This window comes from Trichoplusia ni, chromosome 14 (assembly GCF_003590095.1).
Source record: "Trichoplusia ni isolate ovarian cell line Hi5 chromosome 14, tn1, whole genome shotgun sequence".
Taxonomy (NCBI): Eukaryota; Metazoa; Arthropoda; class Insecta; order Lepidoptera; family Noctuidae; genus Trichoplusia; species Trichoplusia ni.
The window spans coordinates 10,328,881-10,356,794 of NC_039491.1; the positions used below are offsets into that span (position 1 = coordinate 10,328,881).

Here is a 27,914-nt window from a genome sequence, read left to right on the forward strand (position 1 = left end):
TATCTCGGGAAATCCGGATGGAAGCGGAAATAATGTTTATCTTTGACATATATTTGACAGTTTTTTAAGATGATAGTGACTTCCATATCGAATTTTTAGAACATATTCTTTGCTGTGTGTTTGTCAGATACATTTTCCTTCCTGATTTTGATAATTCCGCTGCAGGTCTTCAAATATCATTGTCATACCCGGGCCCTGTTCCTCATTGTACTCGTCGTAATACATTTAGCTTATACTCGTTCCCTCAACATTCATTCTTCCATGTACTTGTTCTACATTTCAATGTTTTAGCGTTGCACTTATGCATGTGACTTCTACTTCGAATTTGACGTCATCAAGGTCCTCACGAGCTAATCGTTTACTTAGTATAAACAATTAATTATTATTCATGTATCTGGTTGGTACCGGATATTTGAATTAATCAGTCTTAAGTTCATTAGCATAATTATGATTTGGTCGACGTATGTGTTAATATACGATATTTTTTGATGCCAATAGAGATGGACTAAAATGCTTAAGCATGTCCTTTGGATTTATTTGGATTTTAGGATACTATAAAGAAATGCCTTTTTGATGTTTTCACTCTTGTCAAAAGAGTTAACCTTGAGGCAACCCACACCAACGCATTTGATTCTCATTCAAATTGAGATCACAGACAAGAGAAAAACGTTTAAAAAGAGCCAGACTCATGCACTTGAACCCACGTAAACACAGACGGCTGAACAGTCAGACATTCAGACTGCAATAGTCGTAGTATATTGCATGGTGACGGGCGAATGGCAACTGGCAGCTTGCCCGCGACACCGTTTAGGTATAAAGAGGACTTTATATTACTGAATCTGGGCCTTGAGCTAAGGGTAATGAAGGTAAAGGGCCAATATTCCCACTGTATACCGATTTTACATCCTTGACCTTAATAGGTGCTACCTAGTAGCCTAATTTGATTGAAAGACTTGATTTTGTCCAAATACTTCAGCCTCATAGTCTGAAGTCAGCGATTTAGCTATAGATTATAAACTAACTAGCTGTTGCCCGCGACTTCGTCCGCGTGGTTAGAAGATATAGGTTATGATTTACTTCTGCCCTGTTTTTTCCACATTTTCCAGTTTATCTTCGCTCCTATTAGTCGCAGTGTGATGGTATATAGCCTAAAACGGTGAATTGTCTATTCAATACAAAAATATTTTTTCAATTTGAACTAGTAGTTCTTGAGATTACCGCGTTCAAACAAACAAACGAACTCTTCAGCTTCATATATTAGTATAGATAATTAGCAGATCTTCGGTAACTTCCTTTTAATTGGAAGAAATGTGGTCCATCCCTCGCATTTGTGAAAGGCTTTGCCTCGAGCCCGGAGTATAATATAATGTAATGTCCTACATCCTATTCATGAATTTACCACCTTATCTTCATTATACCTTTAAAGTTTAGAATTCCTTATCCTGTGTAGTGTAACCTCCATTTAGTACTTGAAATTTCTGAGGGCATACTATCGATCGGCCGTAGGTACTCGTAGGAACTAAATCGGGGCCAAATGAGTTTACTTATGTCCTATTGTTAGAAGTCTAATGCTTGCCTTCTTCGATACAATTAGGATCGAACTTGGTTTAAATGGGATCGTTAGGTTGGTATTACAAGCTGCAACAGATTTTTATTTTATTGGCGTTTATCATAATAGCCATGTTTAGGTCTTTATTTACTTATCATGGATTTTTAAGAATTAGTCACAAACTAATGCCTTACAAATAAATATTTATAGATATGATTAAGATCCTATAGTATGATATCAACTAGACTTTGAATAGCTTAGCATTAGTCAAAGTCACTTATAAAGCACGACGGTAATTGTTTTTCACGTAATACTGTAATCAATTTCAGATTGTATTAAAATAAATTCAGTTTGAACATTGGCCTCATATCATTTTAATGTAATTAGTTTTGTACCTACCTAGGTGTTTAGTATTGTGTAATGATAAATCATGATTCGACATGTTTGTCATGAGTTTTGAATTTTATATTAGAGATAACATATAGGACATATAGGATAACAGATAGGGAATAATCTTAACTAGGTATTTCCCGAAACTCTGCCTGCTTATCTCTTTCTGGGGGCTTACTACTTAACTTCCCTTGCCCTTACCTACCTTCTGAAGCAGGACTGTAGCAGCCGTAGAAAAGAGACGCTTCTATACTCTGGGTAGTTCGTTTTCACTCACTTTTACAACAGTCTTCTTTATGACGTCGTGGATCTTTGACAACAATTCATAGAAAACAAAAAAAAAAAAACTAAAATTAGTCCAGCTGCGCTCGAGGCTCTTGAGACTGAAGAATAGCCAGGATTTTCTATTTAGATAGTGCTTCTTAAAGCGCGTATTCAACTTTATCCCTTTAGTTTAAACCTGAACCCAAAAAAGTCCGAAAAATACAATTCCGACCATGGCTGATAATGTTCTAAATCATGAACCCTAGGTCTGACTTGCTAGCCGCTCTTTATTGAATTATTGCCCGACTACGCAACATTAAACTAAATACTTAACATATTCGACTGCACTGAGTCTAGACTGTATTCCTCTCTAATGTTAGAACTTGTTATCACGGCACAAATTTGGAGGTTTTAGATAAATATTTTGTGGTTCATTGTTTTTTCTCCTTCTAAGTTTTATTTGTTGGAAGTTAGTCGTAATTGGGAAATGTTATATTTTATAACGTTCACTAGAATAGATTTGAATCTTTATTTGATTGATCCTATTTTATTGTTTTCAATCATAATTCATGTCAACATCTCCACTTTCATTGTTCAGTCCGTTTCATATCTGTTTCAATCAACATTTTTTTTAAATATTATATTTCTACAGAACTTTGTATTTGAACATTATTTTATGAAAATCCTTGGACACACCTCATAAGGATCCAACCTCATCTATAAAACTCGTAAAAACAAAATTACCGTACAATTCTTTTTCAGAATTTCAAATGACGTCCTAAGTTTGTTTTTTCTCCATAATGTTATGTGCATTTATATCAGCATCCGTTGTTTTTTTCTGAATTCTTGGAAAGAGTAACTCAGGTAGAACGTATTTATTAAGCCGAATAAAATTGATTGAATTTACTGTCGATTAGATTGGGTAACTGTATCTGAGTCTAAAAGATATGGAATAGAGATGAGATTTACCGTAACATTGCGCATTTTATGTATTTCAGAGATTTTTCCATCACAAAGTGAACTAATGCGACAGTCCAAATTGAAAATTCTCGAACAAAGTCTTTTCTCAAACATTTGACTCATAGGACACCATTTTCTCGGTACACATCTCTTAGGACAAAAAGGTCACGTAGCAAATAATTCTTCGTTAGTTGCTAGAGGTGCGTCAAATTCGCGCCGACGTGATTTGACGTGACTATGACGTGGCTATGGCCTTACGGTATAGCTTGAAGGCATATCGCCTGGCTTATTGGCTGTCTTTTAGTTACGGTAACACATTAACCGGCATCATTACAAGGTGGTTTGCGGGTGTTACTTGTTGATTTATGCTTTGGAGCCTTAAGTTAGGTGTAAGAGAATTTCGCTCATATGAGCGGATACAAAAGTTTAAGACCTCTTTTCGTGATTCTCTTTTGATAAGTGTTCATAAGTGCTCAGGATTCGATTTAGTAACGTTTCGAAAATGCGAAGTCTTTTGTTAATGTTTACGTTGTAAATGTATTATTGCATGCGTTGAAGGTCTAAAGATTATAAAAATGGTTATTCTAAAATGAATATAATTAGCACTGAACAAAAACATGCAGTAGCTTTAAATACAAACAATGAGTTGCTTAATTATTTTAGCCTCGGTTTGTGAAATCTGATTAACATGTAATTCAATTGATTTTAAACAAAACCTGTTACAGTAATTTACGATGAAACAAATATTAAGGGCGCCTCATGACCGTTGTGAAACTCATCTAGCAGATAAATGGTTTTTTTTTTTTATAATAACTATCGTGAGACTGATTCATTATTAAATGATGTAACGGTTTACTCACGCGTATTTATCGGGGTAGCCCGACTAGTTTCGGACCCAACCGGAGTCCTTAATCATGAGCAGACGCGGCGGGATCGCGAGTCGAACTCGACAGTTCGACTCGCGATCCCGATAAACCGTTACATCATTTAATAAAGATAAATGGTTGCTGGAGTTACAAGTTTCTGGATTCCTCTTAGTAGTACTATATTAACTAGATATAGTTAACGTATGTAATGTAGACATATTAGCTTTATCGATTCATACCATCCGGATTTACGAGGTGATAAAATCTATTGCGATAACATATGTTGATGATGTAATCGATTCAGGTTTTTCAAGTGTGGTATACTATAGTATGTTGTTTTATCTGATCTAACAATCAAAAGTTACGAATCTTTTGAAGATTTTATTTTAGTGTGTGATGCCTTTGCGATAATTTTTGAATCTAAAGTGTTCAGAAATTTTCATAAATAGTCATCAGCTCTGAAAACAGAAACGATATTAGTAACTCGTTTATCAAAAGTCGACCTATAAGTTTTAAATATATCATACTGAATTAAATCACAGGAGATTTTTTTGGAGGACAGGACTCCACATTAAATCATAATTTTATCTAAGTTACAAAATATTCTAATTATTTAAATATTTTTCCTGTTAATTGATAATAACAATGATGTATATTTTCATCTTTGACGCGCGGTTCTTCCGCGTTTGGCCCTTGAGGGCCTCTTAAGTTCTTAATATCGGAGTGTTTGAGGAATGCTTTAGTTTCATTGAAATCGAAACTATCTTAGATAACTGCGCGTTATAATCTAACAATGTTGTGTTAGACGTCATATCGTCTACCTGAACAGACATAAAAAAAAAACAATGCCAGCACGGATAGCTGAGTGGTTGAGGTCATCATGCAAAACCCACTGAGCGCCACGTGTCGCAGGTTCGATCCCCGTGTAGGACAAGCATTTCTGTGATTCATCAATACTTGTCCTGAGTCTGGGTGTCTCTGAACACTAAATTCTTTAATAAGGGAGTAGTTTAAAAAACAATGGTGACCAAAACCAATCACCTCCAAGAATCTCAAGAGCAAGAATAAAGAAAGAGCTCGCTAATTTCTAAATAAAGTATTCATTTTAACTCCCGTTTGCTATGCAGAAGAACATAATGAATGTACCCCAGTTTGGAAATTTGAAAAATAAGTATTATTTAGTTTTTTTTTCGGAACTCCAGTCTGAGTAATTTCCATTTTTGAGTGGGTTTCGAGCATTTAGGTAGTTTGGCAGGCACGTGACAAATCTGCCCAAACTTAAAAACATATAACTGCCATTATTTACTCCTCATACTTGGCAGAGAGCCACGCCGCCAATTGGCTGGGAATTATGTAGTAAATTTTTGGCTAGTCAGCTGATACTGGTTACAAACAAATAACAAACATAAAAGTAACAGCCTGTAGTCGCTGCACTTGTATCGGTCATAAATATACCTTCACATGATGACACTTCTAAACCTACCCTTTGCAATGATAAGATCATGCGGTAAAATTGATACAGCCGTTCATTTAACACAAAGTTCAGAGCACGCATAGCCTGATAACAAAAAAATAAGTTAAATTCCACCTGTCAATATTTGGCAACGAATAAATAACTGCCTCGTTCAAGGCGCGGAGGTTTTGTGTTCCGAATCGCAGTATCGATAATGCGTTGAGCGTTAAACGATTACTGGGCCGTGGTAATTGGATAACTGAAACTAAAATTAAGAATGTAATTGTTAAACATTGGTGTTATAGACGCGTAACATAACACGAACCTTTAATTTAGAATACGTTTTGTTTTAGAATTTTTGTTATGTTAGAGATGGATTTGTTATGGGTAGTGGTGATTCATTTGTTTGAGGGTATTCAACTTTAGATGTACTGACCTCGTTCTATGTTTATGTTAATGGTATTTAGGGTATTTCTTTAAATAATTTATTTGAGTCTTTTAACCTAGTTTCATATAAAGGTAAAATTAAGGGATTAATAATTCCTTTAAGTATTTCGACCTGGTTTCATATAAAGTATTGGTATTAAGGAATTTGAATCAATGTTTAATAAAGTTTCTAGTTCATTCTTCTTTTTGAATGGATTATTTTGTTTAACACTTACTTTTAGCTACCGTCTTTGATGGCCCATTGTTCTACAGATCGGATTCTATTATATGGTTTGCAATATCGTTCGTTTCTTTAAAAGGAGCTATTGCGTTGGCAATCTATAACCAATTTAAAAGACTTACGATGGTTTTGACGGTTCTGAAAATACGTTTATCAACGTTGTTTTCATCATACAAGTATTGACGTTCATATAGATGCAAATGATGAAGTAGCATGTTGTATAAGCATAATTATAACGAACAGAAAGGGATATAATTTAAACTGTTTGCTGGAATAAAAAAAAAACTAGCAAAGAGTGATGACTTTTCAATTAAGTCTAAATTCGAAATATAGGGACTTAGGTATTTTTTGTCGGCTTATACTGTTTGTTTTGTGGTCTACGTTGAAGGCTTTTGTAGGCTTTTATGGCGATGGCGATAGTGGCTTTGTTTACCCATGATAAGAATGTGCTCAAACTAGATTTACAACAAATGCTATTGTATACAAACATTGACCTTTCTAGACTGTGCCAGTTTGACGTAAAAACGATTTTACATAATTATTAGCGTGACTAAGCCCTCTTCCTTCAAAGCTTTTGAACTATAACAGTGTAAAAGCTAATACAATATATTTGTGATACATTGCCGGCAATCATAGATAACTTATGATGTCACAACTAAAGGGCTCCGCAATGTACGTACATTGACAATACAACACACAAATACAATTATGATCAAAATGAGGCTTTAGTTATGTTGCTTAAAGTTACCGTTGTCACAAAAAGTTTCCACACATTAGATCTTGTGTTCAGGTTATTGGCATCGCTATAGACCACCCAAAGTTTGCGCAAAAACACTACAGAATTGTATCACAGCAACAAATAAAAATATATTTCAATAACAAAACGAATGTCAGTAAAAACCAGTATGTGGGTCAAAACAAGCGTTATCCTTCTGTGTTACACAACATTCATTAAGTATTCAAAATGTTATCATTTTTACTACATATTTACAATTTGATATACGGGGTCAACAATTCAAAATTGACGTTATCTCAAATTTGGTCCTAGGGTACAGAAATTTTGAGTTCTTGACAGTCGTGGACCACCGCTCCCGAAGTCTCGTCGTGTTGACTTACCGTTGGCACATCGTTTGGACACGTGACCGCAACCTGAATCGCACACACTGACGTAGAATCTTTGCATAATTACACATGTTCACCGTATTACAAGTCACACAAATGTAAAGCATTTAAATATTCTTGGATATTGATTTGAATTGAACTGTTTTTGAAACAGCCTTTGTGGGAAATTTACTGAATTCGATCAAACTCACGTTTTATTTAAAATGGATATTTAATTCATTACTGTGATTAATTGAGCGTGGTAATTTCTGAATCAAAATAATATGATTGAAATCAAAGTGTAACGAAGATAAACTGCATTATATTATTGCAACTAGGTACACTTTGAGTACCAATAGAGAGTCTATTATTCTCTTTAATAGCCTCATTCTCGAACTGTCTGATGCAATACCAAAGGTGCATGAGACATTGGGGATATCCCCAAACTTTCCAGACATCAAATTTCTGTTAAACAGGTCATATTATAAAAGGCACCCATTCATCCTTAAGGAGGCAAAAAATACTTTTGTTATATTTGGTTTTGCCGTCCTTTCCAGAGCTCAGAAGTATTGCATCATCTTTACGGGCTTACTGCAATCCGAGACCCTTTTGCCCATAATTCCTAAAGAATAATGGCAGTTAAAAGTGCTAAGCTTTAGTAATCGATTGTACTTTACCACCAGTTACCGTATTACTGTAATACTAACAATAATAAAAGAACGTGACTTAACCCAAGCATTGCCAGTTTGCGACTGTTTTAATGCAATATCTTGAAATTTATATTCTTAAACAATGATTTAATTATACACCACAACGCATTTTCACTTGTGGAGAAAATAGAGAAATTTAATCGTCAGCTATTAGAAATAGACACCGGTTGTTTTAATGTTTGTTGCCATTGTCGGGGATGTAAAAGCTAGGCTAGTGAAGCTAGCGTATGTTAAGTTAAAAAAATAACACTGAATTAACATAAGTATCTCAAAATATATGACCAAGGAGGATTAAAGTCATCTTTAGAGGTTCAACGCTTTGGCCAAAGTTTTAAGTACTAATTATGTACCTACTGGTCCTTCTATACGCGCAATGCAAAATTGGTCCTTATACCCATGCACTTATAACATAGTTTAGGTTCCTTACAATTCTTACTAAAATGATATAAAAATTGACACTTCAACACAATGATCAAGTTAAAAAAAAAATGAAACTGCAAATCATTATAAAACGTTCGTTGGACTTGGATCCACGTGGTTGCAAAACAGGTTCCTTACAATTACGACCACTACGTAGTGCATCGAAATGAAGTCACATTACAAAATAGTGCACGTGTGTTGTGAAATAGTCACTCTTAATGACAATCGTTAGTGTGTTAAGAAATTCAAAGTCATTTAACATTAGTAATAGGAATTAATTATAAACAGGTAAAAGGATTTGAAATAAGTGAATATGAAAGGGTTTTCCTTCTATTAGAACTACACGATTGACTTACATTTATTAATAAGCTAGAAGTACATGGAATAGACACAATGCCTTGGTTAGATTCTTTATTTCAATCTACAAAAACTAAGAAATTAGGAACACAAAAGAAAGAGCAATTTTCGATTTATCAAATAAAATAAGTGTTCCAGAAACAAAGTACAAAAAATTGTAATTAAGAAGTCGAGAGAGTTGACTTTTAGTTTCTTCCGTGAGCCATGACACCAAGACGTGTTGAAGGATAGAGTCATTACAAACGTCATCAATTATGTATGTTTATGCTAAGTGTAGCCTGTAACGCAATTTCAACTTAGAGGTCGCAGTGGCAATGTTAATTAAGACTTTATTGCGGCGACTGACCCTTGGTTATGTTAGCTCTACATTGATTCTTTATTAATTTCTTTTAGGTTAGACTACTGGGAAATGTGCTCTACTTTCATCTTGGGAATTTCTTATTCTTTCTATTTCTGTCTGCCGTTACGGGTACGAGTCCCTCTTTATATTTGAACCATGTCACCAGCTTCAACTCGCTGGATCTTGACGACAATTTTCTCTCTTTGATGACCTTGCTCTTGACCCTTGTGTCTAGCCTTGTGGGACAAGAGGTATTGAGCGCCCAATTTCATGATCCTATGTGAAAATCGTCATAAAGGTAATGCTAGCACAGATAGGTAAAAGTTCCTTTAACATTTATTGGGTAAAGTGATTGTCTGGCAAACAGCAGTTAATAACCTGTCCATAATATCGGTATGAAAGATAGCAATCATTTTAAGAGCAAATTCGGCGTATAGTCCGAAAACCGCACCTTTGGTCCTTTTTTTCGACAATATCTGCTCTACTTTGTAACCAAAAAAACAACTAAAGTGGCGTATTAAATTAGTTGGTAAGTTTTTTGAAATGCGTAATTACTTTGTTTAAGTATTTATTTATGCAGTTGGCGCGTACTTTGCTATTGAAAGTAATAATAAATTAGTCTTAGGTATAAACTTTTCATTATTAACAGTTTAGCTATAAAGGACTGCTTATTTACAAAATAAAATTCTTTTACCTATTGTTCGAAAAACACCTTTGGTAGCACAATAATAGGCTTTAAGTTACTTTAATTTAATAAGTTTTACTCAAACGCGTCATTGCTTTGTTTTAAGTATTTATTTATGCTGTTTTCATGTACTTTGCTATTGAAAGTAGAAGTAATAATTTATTTTTACTTATTAATGCCTTAGAGCTGAAGTACAAGCTATTCATTAGTGGTAGTTTAGCTATAAAGCAAAATGCTTATTTACAAAACAAAACTATTACCTTTTGTTCTTAAAATACCATTGGTGACACAATAACAGGCTTTACGTTACTAGGAAAAACAACGGCATTTTATTAAATAAAACTAAATGATTTTTAAGACGTAAATAATATTAATCCTTCTTTTAGTCTTTGTCTGACGCCATATAGGTACCTAATAAATATGACGTGATATTACCTTATTACAAGTGTTTGAGGGCATTAAGGGTATTTAGTAATCATAAGTAATTTTGACCCAAGCGATGACTTGTATAAAATTGAACTATCATCGTTACAAGTTAGTCTGAATATCTTCTATTGCGATATATAATATGTTGTGAAAACATCACGTTGCTTGTCAACTTGTTTGGAGCAATGCGTGAACTTAAACGTGAATTTTAAAATATGATGACGTTTCATGACTGTCAGATATGGTAATAAAGAAAACAATAAAAAGAAACGTATTAAGTTAATTGTTTAAATACCTAATTATGTTTATATGTTGATTGTTTATTTCTTGCGACCATTTATTTAAGTGACCAAAGAAGGTACTTGGATTTTTCTATTCTCGTGTATTTTTTCTTCTAAATATGAACGATCTATTCCTTTTTAATACCAAAAACTAATACCAATGGTATTAGTTTGGAATATAAATTATTATTTTACTCCAAACAAACACCACATTTCAAATATTTAATTTGAAATTTTCGTTTATGAGTGGTATTCGTTCGGAATAGAAATTTACTGGGATAATTAATTAATACCAGTGGTATTCGTTTTTGGTACTAGAAAGGAATAGATCATATGAACTAGTTAGAACTATAGAAGTGTCTTCTCCCTTCAAATTACTAGCTATCATGTTAAATTACTAACACTACGTTCGCTTCATTCTACTTCGATTTGTTTCAATCTACGCCCGTGATTAATAAGTTCTGCAAGGGGCTTAAAAACCCTATCCACATATTAAATCCGTGCTTTAATAACGTACTTAAAAAAAAACTAAAAAATAAAATTTGGCCCTTGTTCAATATTACCTACGATAATCAAAATTTGTACGAAAACCCTGTTTTTTTTTACATAGTACTGAATTTTTCACTTTGCCATCTCAACTTTCCTCATTCAAAATACCCAAAATAAAGCTTATCAATTTTACTTTAACTGTAGGTGTATCCGTTTTTGCAACGGTGGAAAAATTCCATCACAGTAAATCGATGGTTTATCATGTTTCTGATAACTTTGGACGGTTTAAACAGACGCATGATTCCTTATCTCATCCGATTAAATCGATTCCAACTTGTACTAAAATCAAAACATTTTAGATAATATTGTAGCAGCAACAATGAAGTATGAACTATGCTATCGTATGGCTGTTATAAACGTTGGCTCGACTGAACAGATTAATTAGAACTAGCTAATTTAGACTTAACTGTTCAGTCTTCTAGGTCCATTGTCGTGTGTCTGTTTGCTTAATTGTACTTTATCCCTATATTTTTTCACCTGCTCTTTAGTATGATTTAGATAGGCGATCGATTTCGCGATCAAGTTGCATAGGGAGCTAACGTTTTTCTCCAAAAAACCTTATCACCCTGTACGGTCTAAAACAAGAAAGGTATGCACAAAATATATTTATTCATTATCGGATTATGAAAGACCATTCAATAAAAAATAATGGTCCTTGTACACTTGAATAATCTTATCAGTCTTTTAGGACCATTGTTTTCTGTTTGCATCTATAATGCACAGAAAAATAATACCATGTCAATACAACTTCACATATTTTTTAAACTTAACCTACATCACTATGAACTCGTTTTATGTAGTGCTTTGAGTCTTTGACCGTGATCGTTACTTTCCCATAACCTTATGACGTGTAAAGAATGTTTACTTATCGTCAAACAGCCCACATTTACACACCCACTGTTGATGGAAACTTGAAATTATACTTGATTTGCACCTTGAGATTAAACTAGATTAGAAGATTTGTTTTTGATGTCCTAAATTTATTTAACTAAGGATCTTCAGGGCCCCGCTTCTGCTATATTCGACTTATTTTGAAAAAAAATCCTATTCTGTTTAGCATTTTGACCATAAAATAATAGAAAATTCATTGTATTGACATTGTGTTGGAAAAATGCTTAGAATAATAATTCCAATTTAATTTCCAATTATTTATCGGCCATTGTAAATAGCAGAATTGGGGCCTTGCTTCCTTACAAGTTACTATGATAAATCCACTACCTACATGCACAGACAGATGATACAGCAGTTACCTTAGTATTCAAACAGATCATCGTTCAGCTAATGTTTTGTAATCTAAGGCCGCGGCGTTTGACCTTTGCCAGTGTTTTGGTTGTAACTCGTCTTATATTTTGGGTGCGTTATTCTTGGCATAGGGCATCCATACGTAAGCCAAGCGTGAATCCAAATTATTCCCGCTTAAAACAACTAAATCTTTGTAAAAAAATAACCTAATTATTATATTGAGTCATTTTGGTTAAAGAATCATTGATCTATTTTCGGAATCCTCTTTGAAAATTGTTTTTGATCGTTATCGTATATCCGAATTAATACTTATGTAACTCATTCGGTATTTTTCCGTTCGGTATTTGTTTGGCGCTACTCTGATCTATTAATATTGTTTGCTTTTATCGATTCTAAGTTAGTTTAAACCAGTATTAGGTCTACTAATGTGCTTATAATTGTAAATAGGCTATTAGGTCATGGCTTTTTAATAGATAAGGCGACTTACAATGTGGTCCTTCGGTACGAATGTTCGAATTAATTGTATCTGTTTTGTTAACGAGATAGTTTAAGTTTAATGTGTCCTAGGTCGATGGCCGATTGGCCTAAATAAACCCATTATTGGATTTACAAGTACGGAAATAGTTGTTCCGGTTGTCAAGCGCCTTTAAATTATTTTTGGTGATATCTTTTCTGGTTTAGGTTTTAGGTCTTGCGTTTTTATTTTTGTATTTGCTTTAAAATGTGAATAACATTAGTTAATGGCATGTTTTAAACCCGGCTTAACTATGTTCTAAGTTTTATTTTAAGTGTTATTAGTTAGCGCAATTTAATTATGATCTACAAAATAATCTGCTTCTAAGGAGAGATTAACTTGTACATATTATGTCGAAATTACCAGAGGTATGTAGATTAGTCTAGAATCGATCGGTTAGCAGAAAGCAATCAATCATTGTTTGCGCATTGTTTTACTTCAGAATTGTTTGTTTGTTTTTCTGTTTTAACAATAAGTAGCGACTAGCAAGAGTTCATTTGTTCTTTCATTTGGTTTGTGAATAAATTATCTTTATTAAAACCAAAGCAAAAAACAAATTATAATACCTGTTAGCTGCCTATTGGAAAGCCATTTCTTTGTTTTTAAGAGTCTTCTTCTCTTTAATTAATTGAAGTACCCACCCCACCAAATCTACTCAGCGTGACGTGTTGCGGGTTCGATCCCCTCGTAGGACATGCATTTGTGTGAAACTCGAAATCGAGTCTGGGTGCCTTTGTGCACGTGACTTGAATGTTCGCGATACCCCAAGATACAAGAACGAAACTCCATAAAACGGGAGTCACTTAAAAAAAATGAAATTAAGATTCCTGTACAAAGTTGAAAACTGAACCAGACATTGCAATGTATATGCATGCTGTGTATAATAAAAATTGACGGCTCGTGCCACTCTTAGTACCGTGATTAAGTAATTATGTTAATTATGGATATTAATATCCAGTAGAACACGTTTCCCTTGCAATCAAACTATAATATATTGGATATATTCTTAGCACTCGCCACTTGTCTTACACATGTCACAATAATAATATTAAGATAAGTCTAAATAAAACGTAAATATTATGGAATAATGCTGACTTTGCATTACAAGAGTACAGAGGAAAAATACTTGACATTAAGCATGACTTGTTGTATTGAGCAACGCAAAGGCTAAAGGCTAATTCGACTATATGTTCTGTAAAATTTCAACAGTCTAGCTATCACGGTTTTTTGAAATATAGTCGACAGCACCGATAGAGGTGCCTTCGTAAGCCTTTAGTTATTATGTTTTAAAGTGTTACGGAACACTTAAATCGATCATAATCAGATGATACTAAATTTAACTAACTCGTCGCATTAAGTGCTTGATTAAAAGAGCAAATATGGTCCTTTATAGTAATTGTCACTTTTCAGCAATGCAATTGTGGAGCTATAATTCGTATAGCTAAACAATTACATTGCTGAAAAGTGACAATGAATTAAAAAAAGCTATTATAACATTATAGTACAATGCACTGAAGAAGCCTTAGGAACTTACTCCAAACGAGGTAATACGTCATATCGTGTTCCTAATTTTTAACCGTTTGTAAACTCGGCGATATTTCAGTGGAAAACTACTCGTTCTTATATTTCGCTATCATAACACTTTTTTTGATTAGAAGGTCAAAAAACACACAAAGTTTAACTAAGTTTATCATAAGAAATTCTAAAAAATAAATTTTGTTTAAAAAAAATATTTCACCTTGTTACCTATTTGGTGAGTTGGTAATTAGTCTTTTGTTGCTATGCAGAGGTCGAATATGCAGGTATTGAAACGCAGGTCGCTTAATATGTATAAAATATGGTTTTAAGTCAAGTGAGTTTGTAAGTCAACCCTAACTTAGCTTAAGAAAACGCTAAACGAAACAAGGATTTGAGGTAATTCTAACTGAAACTAAATGTTTTGCTGACTCAGAACAAGTTTATTGTTCCTCTTCCTTTAAAACCTAATAACTGGAGTATCTTTTCAATCTATTTGAAAAATGAAGCAAAAGGAAGAAGGAAACGCACTTCTCATCACTGCAACTCTTCCTATTTTCATGTATATGACTTTTAAGTATAAATGCTATGCTCTGGAGAAATAGTGTTAATGCGAACGAATTATGATACAAAGGAAATGCGTAAAAATTATATCGATAACAAGGAAAATTGTGAAACATGTTTTTTAAAGTTTAAATTGTAGTAGACTATACTCGTCCTATCATCCTCTTACATCCAGCCAAGTAGAGTGCTTGTTTTGTTCTTTGCAATTAATTGTGTAAATTTTATAATTAGATGTAATAAAAGGTTGCTAAGTTGAAACAACTGTTACTTAAGACCACTTAGTGTACACTTAGTTTGCAATAAACACTTAGAATTCGATTTAAAGAGTTTAAAACATCTGAATAAACAGAAGATAATAGTCACGTAGCAAAATGTTATGATTCGCTTAATATATTTCTATTCAATAATTGTTCTGTACTCCATTATGTTTAAGTAGAGTTTTGGCGTGTTGTTTTTCATACGAACACAATAATACTAAATAAATAAACGAATGATATACATAATTGATTTGATTTTAGTCGAGATCTATTTTTAAACAAAGTTTTCAAACATAAAGACACCAAGTTTGTTTAACTTTATTAAGTGTCTCTACAAATGGACAAGTGCAAGGAAGCACCCCATTCTCACGTAACTGGTGTTAACGGGTCTCACTGCCTGATGTTATTGTTACTACACAGCTATTTCACATCGTATGACGTGTAGCGGAAGCCCTATTCCTGTTTATTTTGTATTTTGAACGTAACCGATACACCACGTGGTTGTAAAAGCAATTTGCCAACACAATAATTGGAAATTCATTGTATTGACCGTGAGTGTTCCGCGGGGGTACTGAATTTCTATTTATTGTATTTGAAAAAAGCTTAAAATAATACGATTAGTGCGAATTTAATCCAATTGCTAGTCATTCATCGCTTGTAAATAGCAAAATCGGGGCCTTGGTCCTTCGAGTCGGGATCGCAGGAATATCGACGTTGGTCCTATTACGACTTGGTAATTATTGTCCGTCGCGACTAAGTTGAAGTGTCGACTAAAGTAACCACAAATCACAATGCCACATGGCATAACAACAGCGTATCGGTGTATGAGAAATGACCTATCATAATTCAGGAACGAAATCTTTGAAAAAAAAAGATAAATGAGATAGGAAGCAACACGCCCGAAATGACAACTATAGGCTTAAAAAAGTTACACAAATTCGATAATACTGTAAGCTACAGATTTAGATATCGTACAAAAATCTAGTTAGATAGCAGATGAATAACAAATATAGTGTATTTTCATAAGATATGAATCAGACATGACAAAATGATAGATGACCGTCTGGTAAAGACCATTCAGTAGTCCACCTCGAGCGATAAGCCTTAGGATAGTAACACCATCGTGTCACTATACTAGGTAGCTATACTGGTATACTCATGATGGTGTTACTATACTAGGTCAAATCCAAGTCGTTGTTGGGACAAGCTACTCTCTAGAATTTATGTATAGAAACTTAATAGCTTGTAGTTTCGTCTTTTTAAACTTAAATACGCGATGTAAATATGGCGTAACTTTTGTATCTATTTATCAAAAAACTTATAGTTGATAACCGGATTTAATTCGGTAAAAGTATAAAAATTAAACAATTATCATGTTTTGAAAGTTTATCAGAAGTTTGACTCTAAATCTTGTTTATAAAATACCCAAAAATTATTTGCAATTAATTTATAGCCATTATCGGTGGCGTGATTCTGTATGACCTGACATTTTAGTTTTCGATGAAAAATATTTTGAAATGTCGAAATGTTTTGTATACGTTAATTTAATTAGGCCTACAATATTTTTTCTAATGATAAGGTGTTTTGTTACTAACCTCTGAAACGGAATTCAAATGTTCTAGAATAATTTACTGGTCATTTCGGTTTTTTATCGATTTTTTGTAATAGATGCCGTAGAAATACCTACTTAACACCTATAGGAACTTGTTTCTCCCCTGTAGGAATATTACCTTAAGGAAATTATGGGACGCCTTACCCTCTGTAGATCATGTACTAAATCTGACCCAAATCGTAATCCCCGATTAAGGAAACTTAAGTTTAATACATTATTTAATTGTGTACGAAACGCATGCTATGTTTTTCCACCAATGACTTAATGTTGAGTATTTTGAAGATAGACATCTTGAATTAAAACACTTTCAGAAGAAAGTGGCTACTTCCTGAAAAACACGAGACGGGGTTTCCCCTGATCCTATGAAAATCCACTCATCGATAAATTTAAGTCCATCATCAAGTCCTCATACTCTTTACGATTTTATGCAAAACAGCTCTTCAACTTCTTCAAAAACCACTTGAAAATAAGATTTCCCTACACTTGACGAGAGCTTCCCCAATTGCACGCCATCGAGATCGAGAGCTCGACGAACAGCTTATTCAACATCCACGAATAGTTTACCCAGAATAAAATAGAATGGAACACTATTGCACACCACATGCGTTCAGGATTCAACAAAAACATGTAACTATATGGTGCCAAAATGGGCGGTGCTTAGTGCGATATTTTACAGACAACCTTTGGATGGACTTCGTTCAGTTATCAAAAATGGAAGTACCTATAGTATCGAAAATATTTTTGCTCTACATGATGACTGTAGAATAATATTATGCTTTAACAGTAATACGTTATCGTAACGCTGAAAATAGTCAAGTAGGATATGTCTAGTTACTGCGCGGAGGGGTCGGGTATGAGAAAAAAGTCACGGTTAATCCGCACAGTATGTTTTTATTTAATTTTATCTGTCTATTATTATGGAGTTTTGTTACATTATAAGTAGACTAAACTATGTTGTGAAAACGTCACTATTCAGAAGACGTTTTGATTTTATTCCGGTGAACACATCAGCAAAGCACTGATGATTTAGAGGTGAAGAACATTAGGATTCATAGCAGTATTTGGATCGCTACTTGACATTTTATATAATGTCCATGCATACTACATTAACAAACATTATGCCAAACTGTAAAAGAAAAAACATGTAGCTATCATTAAACTTGTACACACTAAAGGACAGACCATAGGTGCGCCATCGCAAAACTCATTAGCTTTATTAACTCAATTCACTTAGAGTGATAACAGTTTAGCAAATGATCAATTTACGAAACGTATCTGCGTAGGTAGTTTAATGATTTAGGTACTATTGCTTTGGTATTATGTGGATTTATAACGCATTAACACTAATTTCAGTTCAAGTAAATATGAAAATAAAATTCGGATGAGCGGGGCCTTCTAACATAGGCATATGCTTACTTAAAATGAGGTCTCTACGTAGGACTGACTGTAAAAGATGATTGTTAAAGAATAAACAATTTTAAATTTTTTGAAGACTTCTGAAACAAAGATAGAAGACTTTTTGATTTGATGTGCGTTTTTTTTATTTGATTTGATTCATATTAGATTTAGCTATGTGTTAAGTGGTTTCTAATACGTTAGTAGCGCACCAAAGATAGGTGCTATGACGTACGACAGACATACGTAAAAGGCAAACATTGACAATAGTGACGATATTCAAATAAAAATATGAATGAAACGTCTGCAACATAAAATACGGTATTTAATTAACGCCATGTTGGAAGTATTCAAACAAATAGACTATAGAACCTTGGCCTCGAGGTCGAGACGACGATTTGTCTGAACATTAGTAGTTTATACCTTTCATAGAGAAATAACTTGGGTGTTCATTAAAACAATAACCAGCCCCCCACATTCTAGAGAGCGATATGATCTTTTAGTTTAGGTTTAGTTATGTATTGTAGTTTTTTTTTCGTTACCGACGTTTAATAGTAAATAACCAATGTGTATTTAAGTAAAAAATAAGGTGATGTTCCCTACAAAAGAAAACAATATTCATAGACGATGTGTATGAAATATAGTATTCAACAGTAAAAAAAGTATTTTTTTGCCGCCTTATATTTTAAGGATATTATGTGCTTCTAACAGCAATGTCAATCACTTGTCTGGCATCACGCTGTATGTCATTCGGTGTTCCTTTCTCGTAATTATAGTAAAAGATTCTAAGCAAAGGAAACGTGTGAATGCCTTTTTTGCTGACACGTCCTTTGATCTTTTTTACCTTTCTCGCGGTTTAATTCGGATGCACCTTTCCACACAAAGATGAAGAACGAAAAGCGTGACCCTTAGCACGTAGCCAACAGAAATGCTGTTACCATGCAGAATCCACGTTGATCCGTATTACGTAAAACATACATGACACGGTTATTGCTAGTACTAAGCATAATGTATTGATGTGATAAGCGTCGTATCGATTTGTGTGATACAGTAATGGCATTGCTGAGATAAAACAGCATGTAATAACTATAATAACATGTTAATAACACTTTTTACTGTATTTAAATACGTAATCTAATATTACATTATTTTCTGAACAACATAAGTTTATTTTCTATTTGATTTGTTTTTCAACTGAATAGTAACTTCAGCTGGTTACTAAACGATGACGAAATCGACGTATCGAATTGCTTTTAACGGTAAATACTTAAGTCAACGTATGTACGGTCGATTTCAAGAGCATTCAACAAAAAATATAGATCATTTCATTCTCATTTCGACTTAATCGATTTCTAAGAAATTGCGGCCAAAATTAAATTAATTGTAATTATTCGCAGGATTTCCTGTATCGTTTATTTCGTAATGTATTTTAATTATATAGAGATAACAATTATAGTGAACGGAAAATACTGATTAAGTCGTGTAATTACTTAAAAATAGTAAACATTTATTTGTAGATTGTTTACGACATAATTCCTTACTAAGGTTACTACATATATATCAGTGAATGTTATAAAATAAAATGGCAATGTTAATAGTAACTGTAACGATTGTTCCAGCTACCTGGTGTCGGGCGACGCCGACGGCAAGTGCTACATCTGGGACTGGAAGACCACGAAGCTGTACAAGAAGTGGAAGGCCCACGACGGCGTGTGCATCACCTCGCTGTGGCACCCACACGAGCCCAGCAAGCTGCTCACAGCAGGCTGGGACGGACTCATCAAATACTGGGACTAAATAAAATCACTCTATCCATGATACCACGTTTTAATTTTCAACCTAACATGAACCACGAACCGTAATAGAGAACAACAATAAAATATAAACATACATTTTTTTAGCTTACATATTTCTTTACAATTTTTTTAAAATTAAACCAAGCGCCCATGTCATGGTCGATACACGGTCATGTCAAGGTCGAACTACGCAGCTTGGAGATACTTGTAGGGCTCTTCGTACGCGATGTCAACCTTGTACTCCATGCTGCACTCGCGGCAGGTACCATTCTTCATGAACTGATTGAAACTTATATTGTTCTCGTGGAATGCTTCGGTTAGGGCAGTGACCAGGCTATCGATCATTTCTGGCGTGTGGTAGGGGCCGGGCGCGAACCTCAGCCGCTCCTCGCCGCGCGCCACTGTCGGGTAGTTGATGGCCTGCACGTAGTGGCCTCTCTTCATGAGCGACTCGGCTACGAGCGCCACCTTGTCGGCGCCCGTGATCGGAACAGGTACAATGTGACTGACTGACGGCATCTGCGGCAGCCCCGCGACCAGCAGCGACAGCTTTAGGTACCGCACGATGGTCTGGTGCCTGGAGCGCAGGCTGCGGCCCTCCTCGCTGGCCAGCAGGCGGATGGCGGCCAGCGAGCCCGCCAGCACGGGCGGCGGCAATGCCGTCGTGAAGATGAAGCCGGGCGCCAGCGACCTCACGGTGTCCACCAGCAAGGATGACCCGGCGATGTAGCCTCCTACGTTACCATACGCCTTTCCTAAGGTTCCTGATACTATATCTATCTTGTGCTGTATTCCTCTCTCCTCTCCTATACCAGCACCATGCTTCCCATACAATCCCACAGCATGGACCTCATCAACAAATGTAAGAGCTCCATACTCATGTGCTATATCACACATTTCATCTAAAGGACATATCGCTCCACTCATAGAGTGTACAGTCTCAAACACGACTAGCTTGGGTACGCCAGTTGGCGATTGAGCCAACAATTCTCTTAAATGATTTGGGTCATTGTGCCTGAATATATGCTTTGGGGCTCGACTGTTTCGAATCCCTTGTATCATCGAGGCATGGTTTCCAGCATCAGAATAAATTAAACAACCCGGCAAAAGTTTTGCTAAAGTAGACAGTGTTGCATCGTTTGCAACAAAACATGAACTAAATATTAAAGCAGCAGGCTTCTTGTGCAGATTTGCTATTTCAGCCTCCAATTTTTCAGTCATCTGTGAGTTTCCTGCAATGTTTCTGGTACCTCCTGCTCCAGTACCATATGACTTGATAGCATTGACTGCAGCATCTTGGACAACAGGGTGGCGCGAGGCCCCGAGGTAGTCGTTAGCGCACCAGACGGTGACGCGGTGGTTGTCGGGTCCCTCCAGCGCCTGCGGGTACACGCCCTCCGCTGCCAACCGCGATACCTTCCGGAAGACGCGGTAGGAGTAGTCCCTCTTCTTAGCACTGATCTGGTCGTGGAAGAACTTCTCATAGCGGTAGGATTGCACTGGCTCCGTGATGTCTTCAGTCATCTCCTTTGGAGCCTCCGAAATAATCGCGTTTTGCTGAATGAAGGGGCACTTAGTTTCATCAATGCCGAGAGAGCGGAACCCACGAGTAACCATGGGACAGTAGTTTCCGTATTGTTTCATAAGGGTAGCTCCGTAATTCTTTACGAAGGCTTGGTTCAACAATCCTATGAACGGGCAACGCATTTTTACTTTTTATGTAATCAATGACACACCAAACACTTGCGACACACTACAGTATTGTGTATTAAAGTCGAGATTTTTGAATGAGCGTTGGCTCGCACTGTAGCCGAACGTCTCACTGTGTTCAGTCAACTGCTGGCACAACCAACGGCACCTTTCATTTATAAAGTTGGTGTCGTCATATCGATTACGTTTGAACTTCAATCTTCATTCACGTACAATTTTATTTTGATTTTGTAACCGAAATGTTGCCATTTGATAAATTTAAGCATGACATTCACCGAACAGAGTTGCCAAAGTGTTGTTGTAAATACAAAAAGTAGATCATCATATTAAATAGCTCATGTTTTTGAAAATTCTGAAGGAATCAGGCAAAAAACCAAAAGCGAAATAAACTTATGTCAAAAATGTATGTCAATATTGTAGTTTTTACAGTTTTTATACCAAATTGTCACCACGATCCACCACGTCAATCTAGTTTCTGAACGTTACTCTAATTGTACTCTCAAATGTTAATATGTGGATGTAAATTAAAATTAATATTATGTTCTGGCGCCATCAGTACATTTACGTTTATTTTATATGGAAGTTGGCAAAAAGCCAAATCATTATGTAACTATATTTTGTCGCTTCGTGTCTCTAGATATATAAATAAACAATTTAAAATTAAATCACAAGTGCGAGTCAGCCTTGTTACATTTTATTAGTGCCTAAACATTAAAAGTATTTTTTTATATGCATAATAATGACAAAGTATTATAATTACTATATGTGCCAATTGTGATGCACCCATTGTCATAACGGGTCTATATTAATTATTTGCATCTTAAAATTGATGCAATGAGTATTTGAACCTTTGTTGGCCTTCCATATGGTATATATTATAATAATTTACCTTGATTGAATTTCTGATCGGCCACTGAAAATTTTCGGAATATTACTGTCACTGTCAAATGTCAGTAAATCAACCAACAAAAATACTAAATGTGTTAGTTTCTAACTAGAACCATGTTTTCGCTTCACAATCAATTAGAATTACGAAAAGTTACAATATCCAGCTTGATAACATGTATTTACTTACCGAGTATTATCACAGTAATATCTTATAAAGGGATTCTTTACTCCGTCGGGAATGGATCTTCATGTTATGTTCTGGCGCTTATATTCTTCGCTGAGATATTGAAATCGTTTTACTTGAATTCTAGTAACGATGTTCATGGGAAAAGAAATAAGGTTAACAAGAATAAGGCGGGAGATATCCTCAGGGGCTTCGTGTTCATGCTGTGTGTGAAGTTTGCCTTCTTCATCGGGATTATACTGTTCGGCGCGCCCGTATTGGAGTGTCATGAAGAAACCCTGATGTTGTCGTCATTGCTTACTTTATTAACCATTTTTCCTTTGATCCTGCATACTGGAGTTGAAACATCAATGCAGCTTCTCTTTGGTGTTAAGAACTATGGGAGAGATACCGTTATTGAGATGCTTGTCAACAATGCCTTGATGACAATTTGTGGGGCATGGCTTGGGGCTGTAGTCATTCCTCTGGATTGGAACACTCCGTGGCAAAAGTGGCCGATACCATGCTACCTTGGAGCAATTGGAGGATTCCTCCTCTCAAATGTTTTAACAGTATTAAAAGTATCACTCATGAGTGGTGCTACTAAGTACCCTATTCTAAATATTCTAGTCCAATTATTGAATGGTTGTCAAATTTCAAAGTAGATTTGTATTTCATACTTATTTTTTAATTAATATTGTAAATAAAGCATTTAACCATTATTTTTGGTGTATTTCTTAATTATTTAGGAATTATTTCAATTGATAGTAGTTGATTGTCTTATTACTCAAGCTGATTTGATTACCTTTAATAGTGATTGACAATGCTTATACTTTATAACAACCCCATAGAACTATTATTTCTCATGAAACATAAATACACAGGAAAAATTAATACTTATAACTTAAAATCTAAATTTGCTGGATTTTCTACTTATTAATGCATACAACAATATGTTTGTGAATCAAACGGTATGTAGCAGTCACAGCCTGCATAGATCAAATTAGACCCAAAATAAAAAAGGTGCTGAAAATTGAACTGAAATTCAATATAACATTTCAAATAGATAACCTATTTTTTTACATGGATCGTTAGAATGCGGTATAAATTCCATTGGGCCACTATCTAAGATCTTTAGATAACACAAGAAGCTGTTGATAAGGGTAAAAACCCGCATTGGCCGCATTGTGCGCGTGCTCTATCTATTACCTTACCTGATTCGTAAACTACTTTTGTTTGACATGTTCTTAGTCAGTAATTTAAAAAAAGGAAGATTTCACATTTTTAATCTTGATTATTAATTTGATGACGTTCTTGAATAAATTGACTGATAAACAATTTTTTGTTTATGGGAATCTATTTATCTGTCTTTTTACCAGACCACATCTAGAGAACGTATTTTACTTTTGTGTTTCGATAAATTTATGCAGAAGGTTAGTAAAATAGTAGTCATGGGATAAATAAAACCAGATTATAGTAAATTAATAATTTTATTTTGTATTTGTTAAATATTTACATAGCCTATTTAATGCTCTAATTTATTAATAAAATATGAAACTTAACCAACATTCGCTTGATCACATTTTGTTTAAATAACTCCTATAATTAGCGTCACAAATACCGTGTGTTACTTGACGTCAAATGTTTAACAGCAATAGACTTTGCAACACAAAGGTACTATAGAAAACAACAATAGTTAACACATCTAAGGCCTTGTTTATAAATTTACAGGTTTTCTAACGCACATATTAAAACAATTGGGGTTGTATGCAAATTTGAATAATTTCAAAAAACCGCTCCATTTTGTAGTCTGAAGAAAGTTGACGTGTAGCGGTGAAGAGTAATAATTTTATTCAGTTTTCTAATACATTATTACCCTACATTACGCTATTTGAGACACTTTATTTAGATTTTTGTGTTTTCTTGCTTTTTTAGATTAATGTAGTAACCCCAAACCATGTACTAGCGCCATCTAGCGAAACTTGGCAAAAACAATTTCTCTTCATCGCATATTAAATACAACTACATCAATAACACACCGTCTACATTGCTTTATATAATCATTGATTAATATTGAAGACTAAAATATTTCTTCAGAAAGATCACTTACAAATATAACTGTATTAAAAATTGCAACGTTTTATTTATTTCCCAACATACATTAAGATTCACACCAGCACATCCATGCCCGATCCGCGCAAATCAGTCGTTTCCCAAGGTCCATTGCGCAGTGCGGTAGCTTTACTTACAATAATACTTTATGAATCAGATATTAGAGATAAATATCCCTACCGCATTACTGGTCTCTCAGACAAGGACCACAGTCTACCGGACACTATTATTTAAAAATTGATTGAAATATGGTGGCACAATAGTTTTACAAATGAAAAAAGCTGTTCCACGAAACTCAACTTTGCCACATCCAAACTACGTGATATATAAATATTTATTTATAAATGTTACATTTGTTCCTATTTAAATTTAACAACAGCATATTTAACAATATAGAAGAACATTATTATAAATATGAGGTAATTGGCAAATCTACTACAGTAACACGACCCGAACTACTCCTCACAAATCTAACAAATGTTTCGTGGAACGAGTAACCTGCTGTAAAAATGTTTTTAATTATAAAAATATTTTACAAGTTGTTATATTCAAAGGCTACGTCTTCGTGAACACTATAATACATCGCGAGGCGTGTCGCTATGCCGCTACTTGCGAGTGGCAGTGTATTTATCAACGTTGGCAACACTATAAGGGCTATGCCAACAACTTCTAACATTCGTGCAGTTCAAAACCCTACAAACACGTAAAGGGGCTGTTGGGACAGCTTTTATTTAAATAATTACGTGGCAAGCCCACGACTCCAACACTGATGGCTCTCGATCCGGTCTGAGAAAGTGCGGTCGTAATGACATTATAATATAACACACCTTCCTTTCCCTTACATATTTTTACACAATTTAGGCAGTTGCAGCAACTTTAATAATACTTGAATTTAAATTTTAGGCAGTGTTCCAAAGCTGCTATCTACCTATTCTATCTGTAGATTTTTGACACATATCTACGAAATATTTTAAAAGTGCCAATGAATTATACACTTCAAAACGTATCCGATGATACAAACGCACTTTCTCATACAATGTAATATAAAAATCTACATTACCGTAGTGCGAGATGAGTGAATGATTTCGCAAAAAATTTCAACAGCATACATATTTACAATAATCTAACAATATGTATCTTTTATAAGCCTATTTAAAACTATGTATGTAAAAAATAAAAATCTCTATGCAAAAATTATTAAGCACCTTTATGTAAAAATTAATTGTTTTCTAATGTTACAGAATGGGCGCCGTTTTATGTAACTTTCTAAATGATTCCGAATCTACATGACTTCTTTTAAATTCAAAAATAAAGTTTCTTTGCTACTCGCTAAACGAATACCCTGTCACTTGAACAGTAAAGTTACAGTAAATGGGGGCTGTGTCCTGTGAACGAAAATATCTACGTCAGAAACGGAGAATTACTACATTGAATTCGAATTTAAAACTATAAACAGTTGACACCCCTAATATTAAACAAGCTCCATTAATACAAGTGGAAGTATACCCTCAAGAGAAAGAGATAGAACAAGGTATCGGGCTCTCATTGTCATCCAACGATATTCTCTCTCTTTCTAAATAAAGTCGAGATGTTCATTACCAAGCCAAGCCACATATTGATTAAAACTTTTTAGTGTTATTCTGAAAATCGTTCTCTTCATGCAGAAGTCACCCAAAGCAAGTAAGCATCAAGATACATTTAAGTAGAAAGGTTATACATCAATAAAATGTCGGTTTATTTCATTATTTTATGAAAATATAATTTTAATATAATTAAACTAGAAATAGCAACGTCCTTAACAACATAATACACAGACAAAAATATACATTCTAAGTAGGTACCATACAGGTGGTATAGAAAATCGGGGTTGCAAGAGTTAAAATACAGACAGAACATCTAACGGTCGATAATATCTCTTACAATTAATATTATAATTAAATAATATAAAAATGCACCGCTAATACTAGATTACAAGATATATTCTCAACAATTTAACCTCTTCTTATAGAGTTTTTATTCAATGTTCGAAAATGTTACAGTTATTTTTACAATCTTTTGGTCAGCGAAGTTTAATTTATATTTAGAAATTTAACATTTTCACATCACTCGCCATATTTTTGGCGCAAACTAACATCTAAATTCTACGACCATCCTGGACCCAACAGTTTTCTGATATGTCACTGATAGGAATCTGAAATTTACATTAGTAACAACAAATATTTTCTTAACTTTCTCTCATGTATTTAATCCTTCAATTTTCAACAACCATTCTATCTTTTTTCTACATATTTTGGTCAACGAGATTCGTTTTCCGATTCTACAGAACATTGAATAAAAACTCCATAAAAGACTATAACAAGGGCCTTTTAAAAATCGAATACATTCGCGTTTATCCGTTAAAAACGTTCACTCGAATTCGAATTGTAATGTTGCCAGCATTTCTTTGTGAAATCCTACGAATCGATTATTAAATTTAAGCAAATTTTTTACCGCCGGCTTTTTGTTTAATAATATTAATTAATGTAACTAGTTATACGAAGCCGGCGCACGCTTTTGAGGAATAACTGTAAAAATCACGACATCTATACCTATACAAACGCTTGGCAGTTTCAAGTAATATTTGAAACTTGTAAGTTGTAAGTTTTCTAACATTGCTTGAAGCTGTCAACCCAGCTATAAGCGTGACTCACTATGATCGTTCTATATAAGTTCTAGTAAAGCGTGGTACATTCATAAGGAGATGCTGGCAACGGCCGCGGACATGCTATAACAATCACGACGTACAGCTACACAAGGGTGCGGCGCGGCTTACGTGTTGCTCGTGTCCGGTTGGAAGTAATGCAGACCGTTTATCTGGAATATAGAAAATGTGTTGGTTAGGTACTTTTGTACTGTTAAACCAATTTAAGAGTATTGGACATTCTTAGTCGAAAAATGTCTAAAAAAGTCTTTCCATGAAGTCCTTTTTCCTCAAATCAATATCTTTTTTTATAATACTTGCGAAAATGTTTAATAGAAGATCGACATTATTTATGAACATTGGTTTATACCCACAAGGAACTTGGGAGTTTGAGCAAATCATTGTCGATCAATAACTCTTTAGTTCTATACGTGTATCGAGTCTGTAC

General features: G+C 34.5%; 4 protein-coding genes across 4 annotated transcripts in view; 2 read left to right on the forward strand and 2 right to left on the reverse strand.

Moving 5' to 3' along the window:
• LOC113500510 (pre-mRNA-processing factor 17) overlaps positions 1–19,935 on the forward strand; it is a 29,642-nt gene extending 9,707 nt beyond the window's left edge. Inside the window, exon 11 of the mRNA XM_026881340.1 lies at positions 19,737–19,935. Coding sequence (XP_026737141.1) covers positions 19,737–19,914 — 178 coding nt within the window. The 3' untranslated portion in view covers positions 19,915–19,935. The remainder of the gene's footprint in view (positions 1–19,736) is intronic.
• Positions 19,929–21,986, reverse strand: LOC113500512 (5-aminolevulinate synthase, nonspecific, mitochondrial). The gene has a single exon (XM_026881341.1). The coding sequence runs from the start codon at positions 21,618–21,620 to the stop codon at positions 20,100–20,102; it is 1,521 nt and encodes a 506-aa protein (XP_026737142.1). The 5' UTR covers positions 21,621–21,986; the 3' UTR covers positions 19,929–20,099.
• A 552-nt stretch (positions 21,987–22,538) lies between these two features.
• Positions 22,539–23,396, forward strand: LOC113500514 (phosphatidylinositol-glycan biosynthesis class F protein). Its single transcript, XM_026881343.1, has one exon. The coding sequence runs from the start codon at positions 22,626–22,628 to the stop codon at positions 23,337–23,339; it is 714 nt and encodes a 237-aa protein (XP_026737144.1). The 5' UTR covers positions 22,539–22,625; the 3' UTR covers positions 23,340–23,396.
• Positions 23,397–24,607: 1,211 nt separating this feature from the next.
• The window catches only part of LOC113500513 (protein GDAP2 homolog), a 74,796-nt gene continuing 71,489 nt past the window's right edge, over positions 24,608–27,914 (reverse strand). Inside the window, exon 12 of the mRNA XM_026881342.1 lies at positions 24,608–27,639. Coding sequence (XP_026737143.1) covers positions 27,595–27,639 — 45 coding nt within the window. The 3' untranslated portion in view covers positions 24,608–27,594. The remainder of the gene's footprint in view (positions 27,640–27,914) is intronic.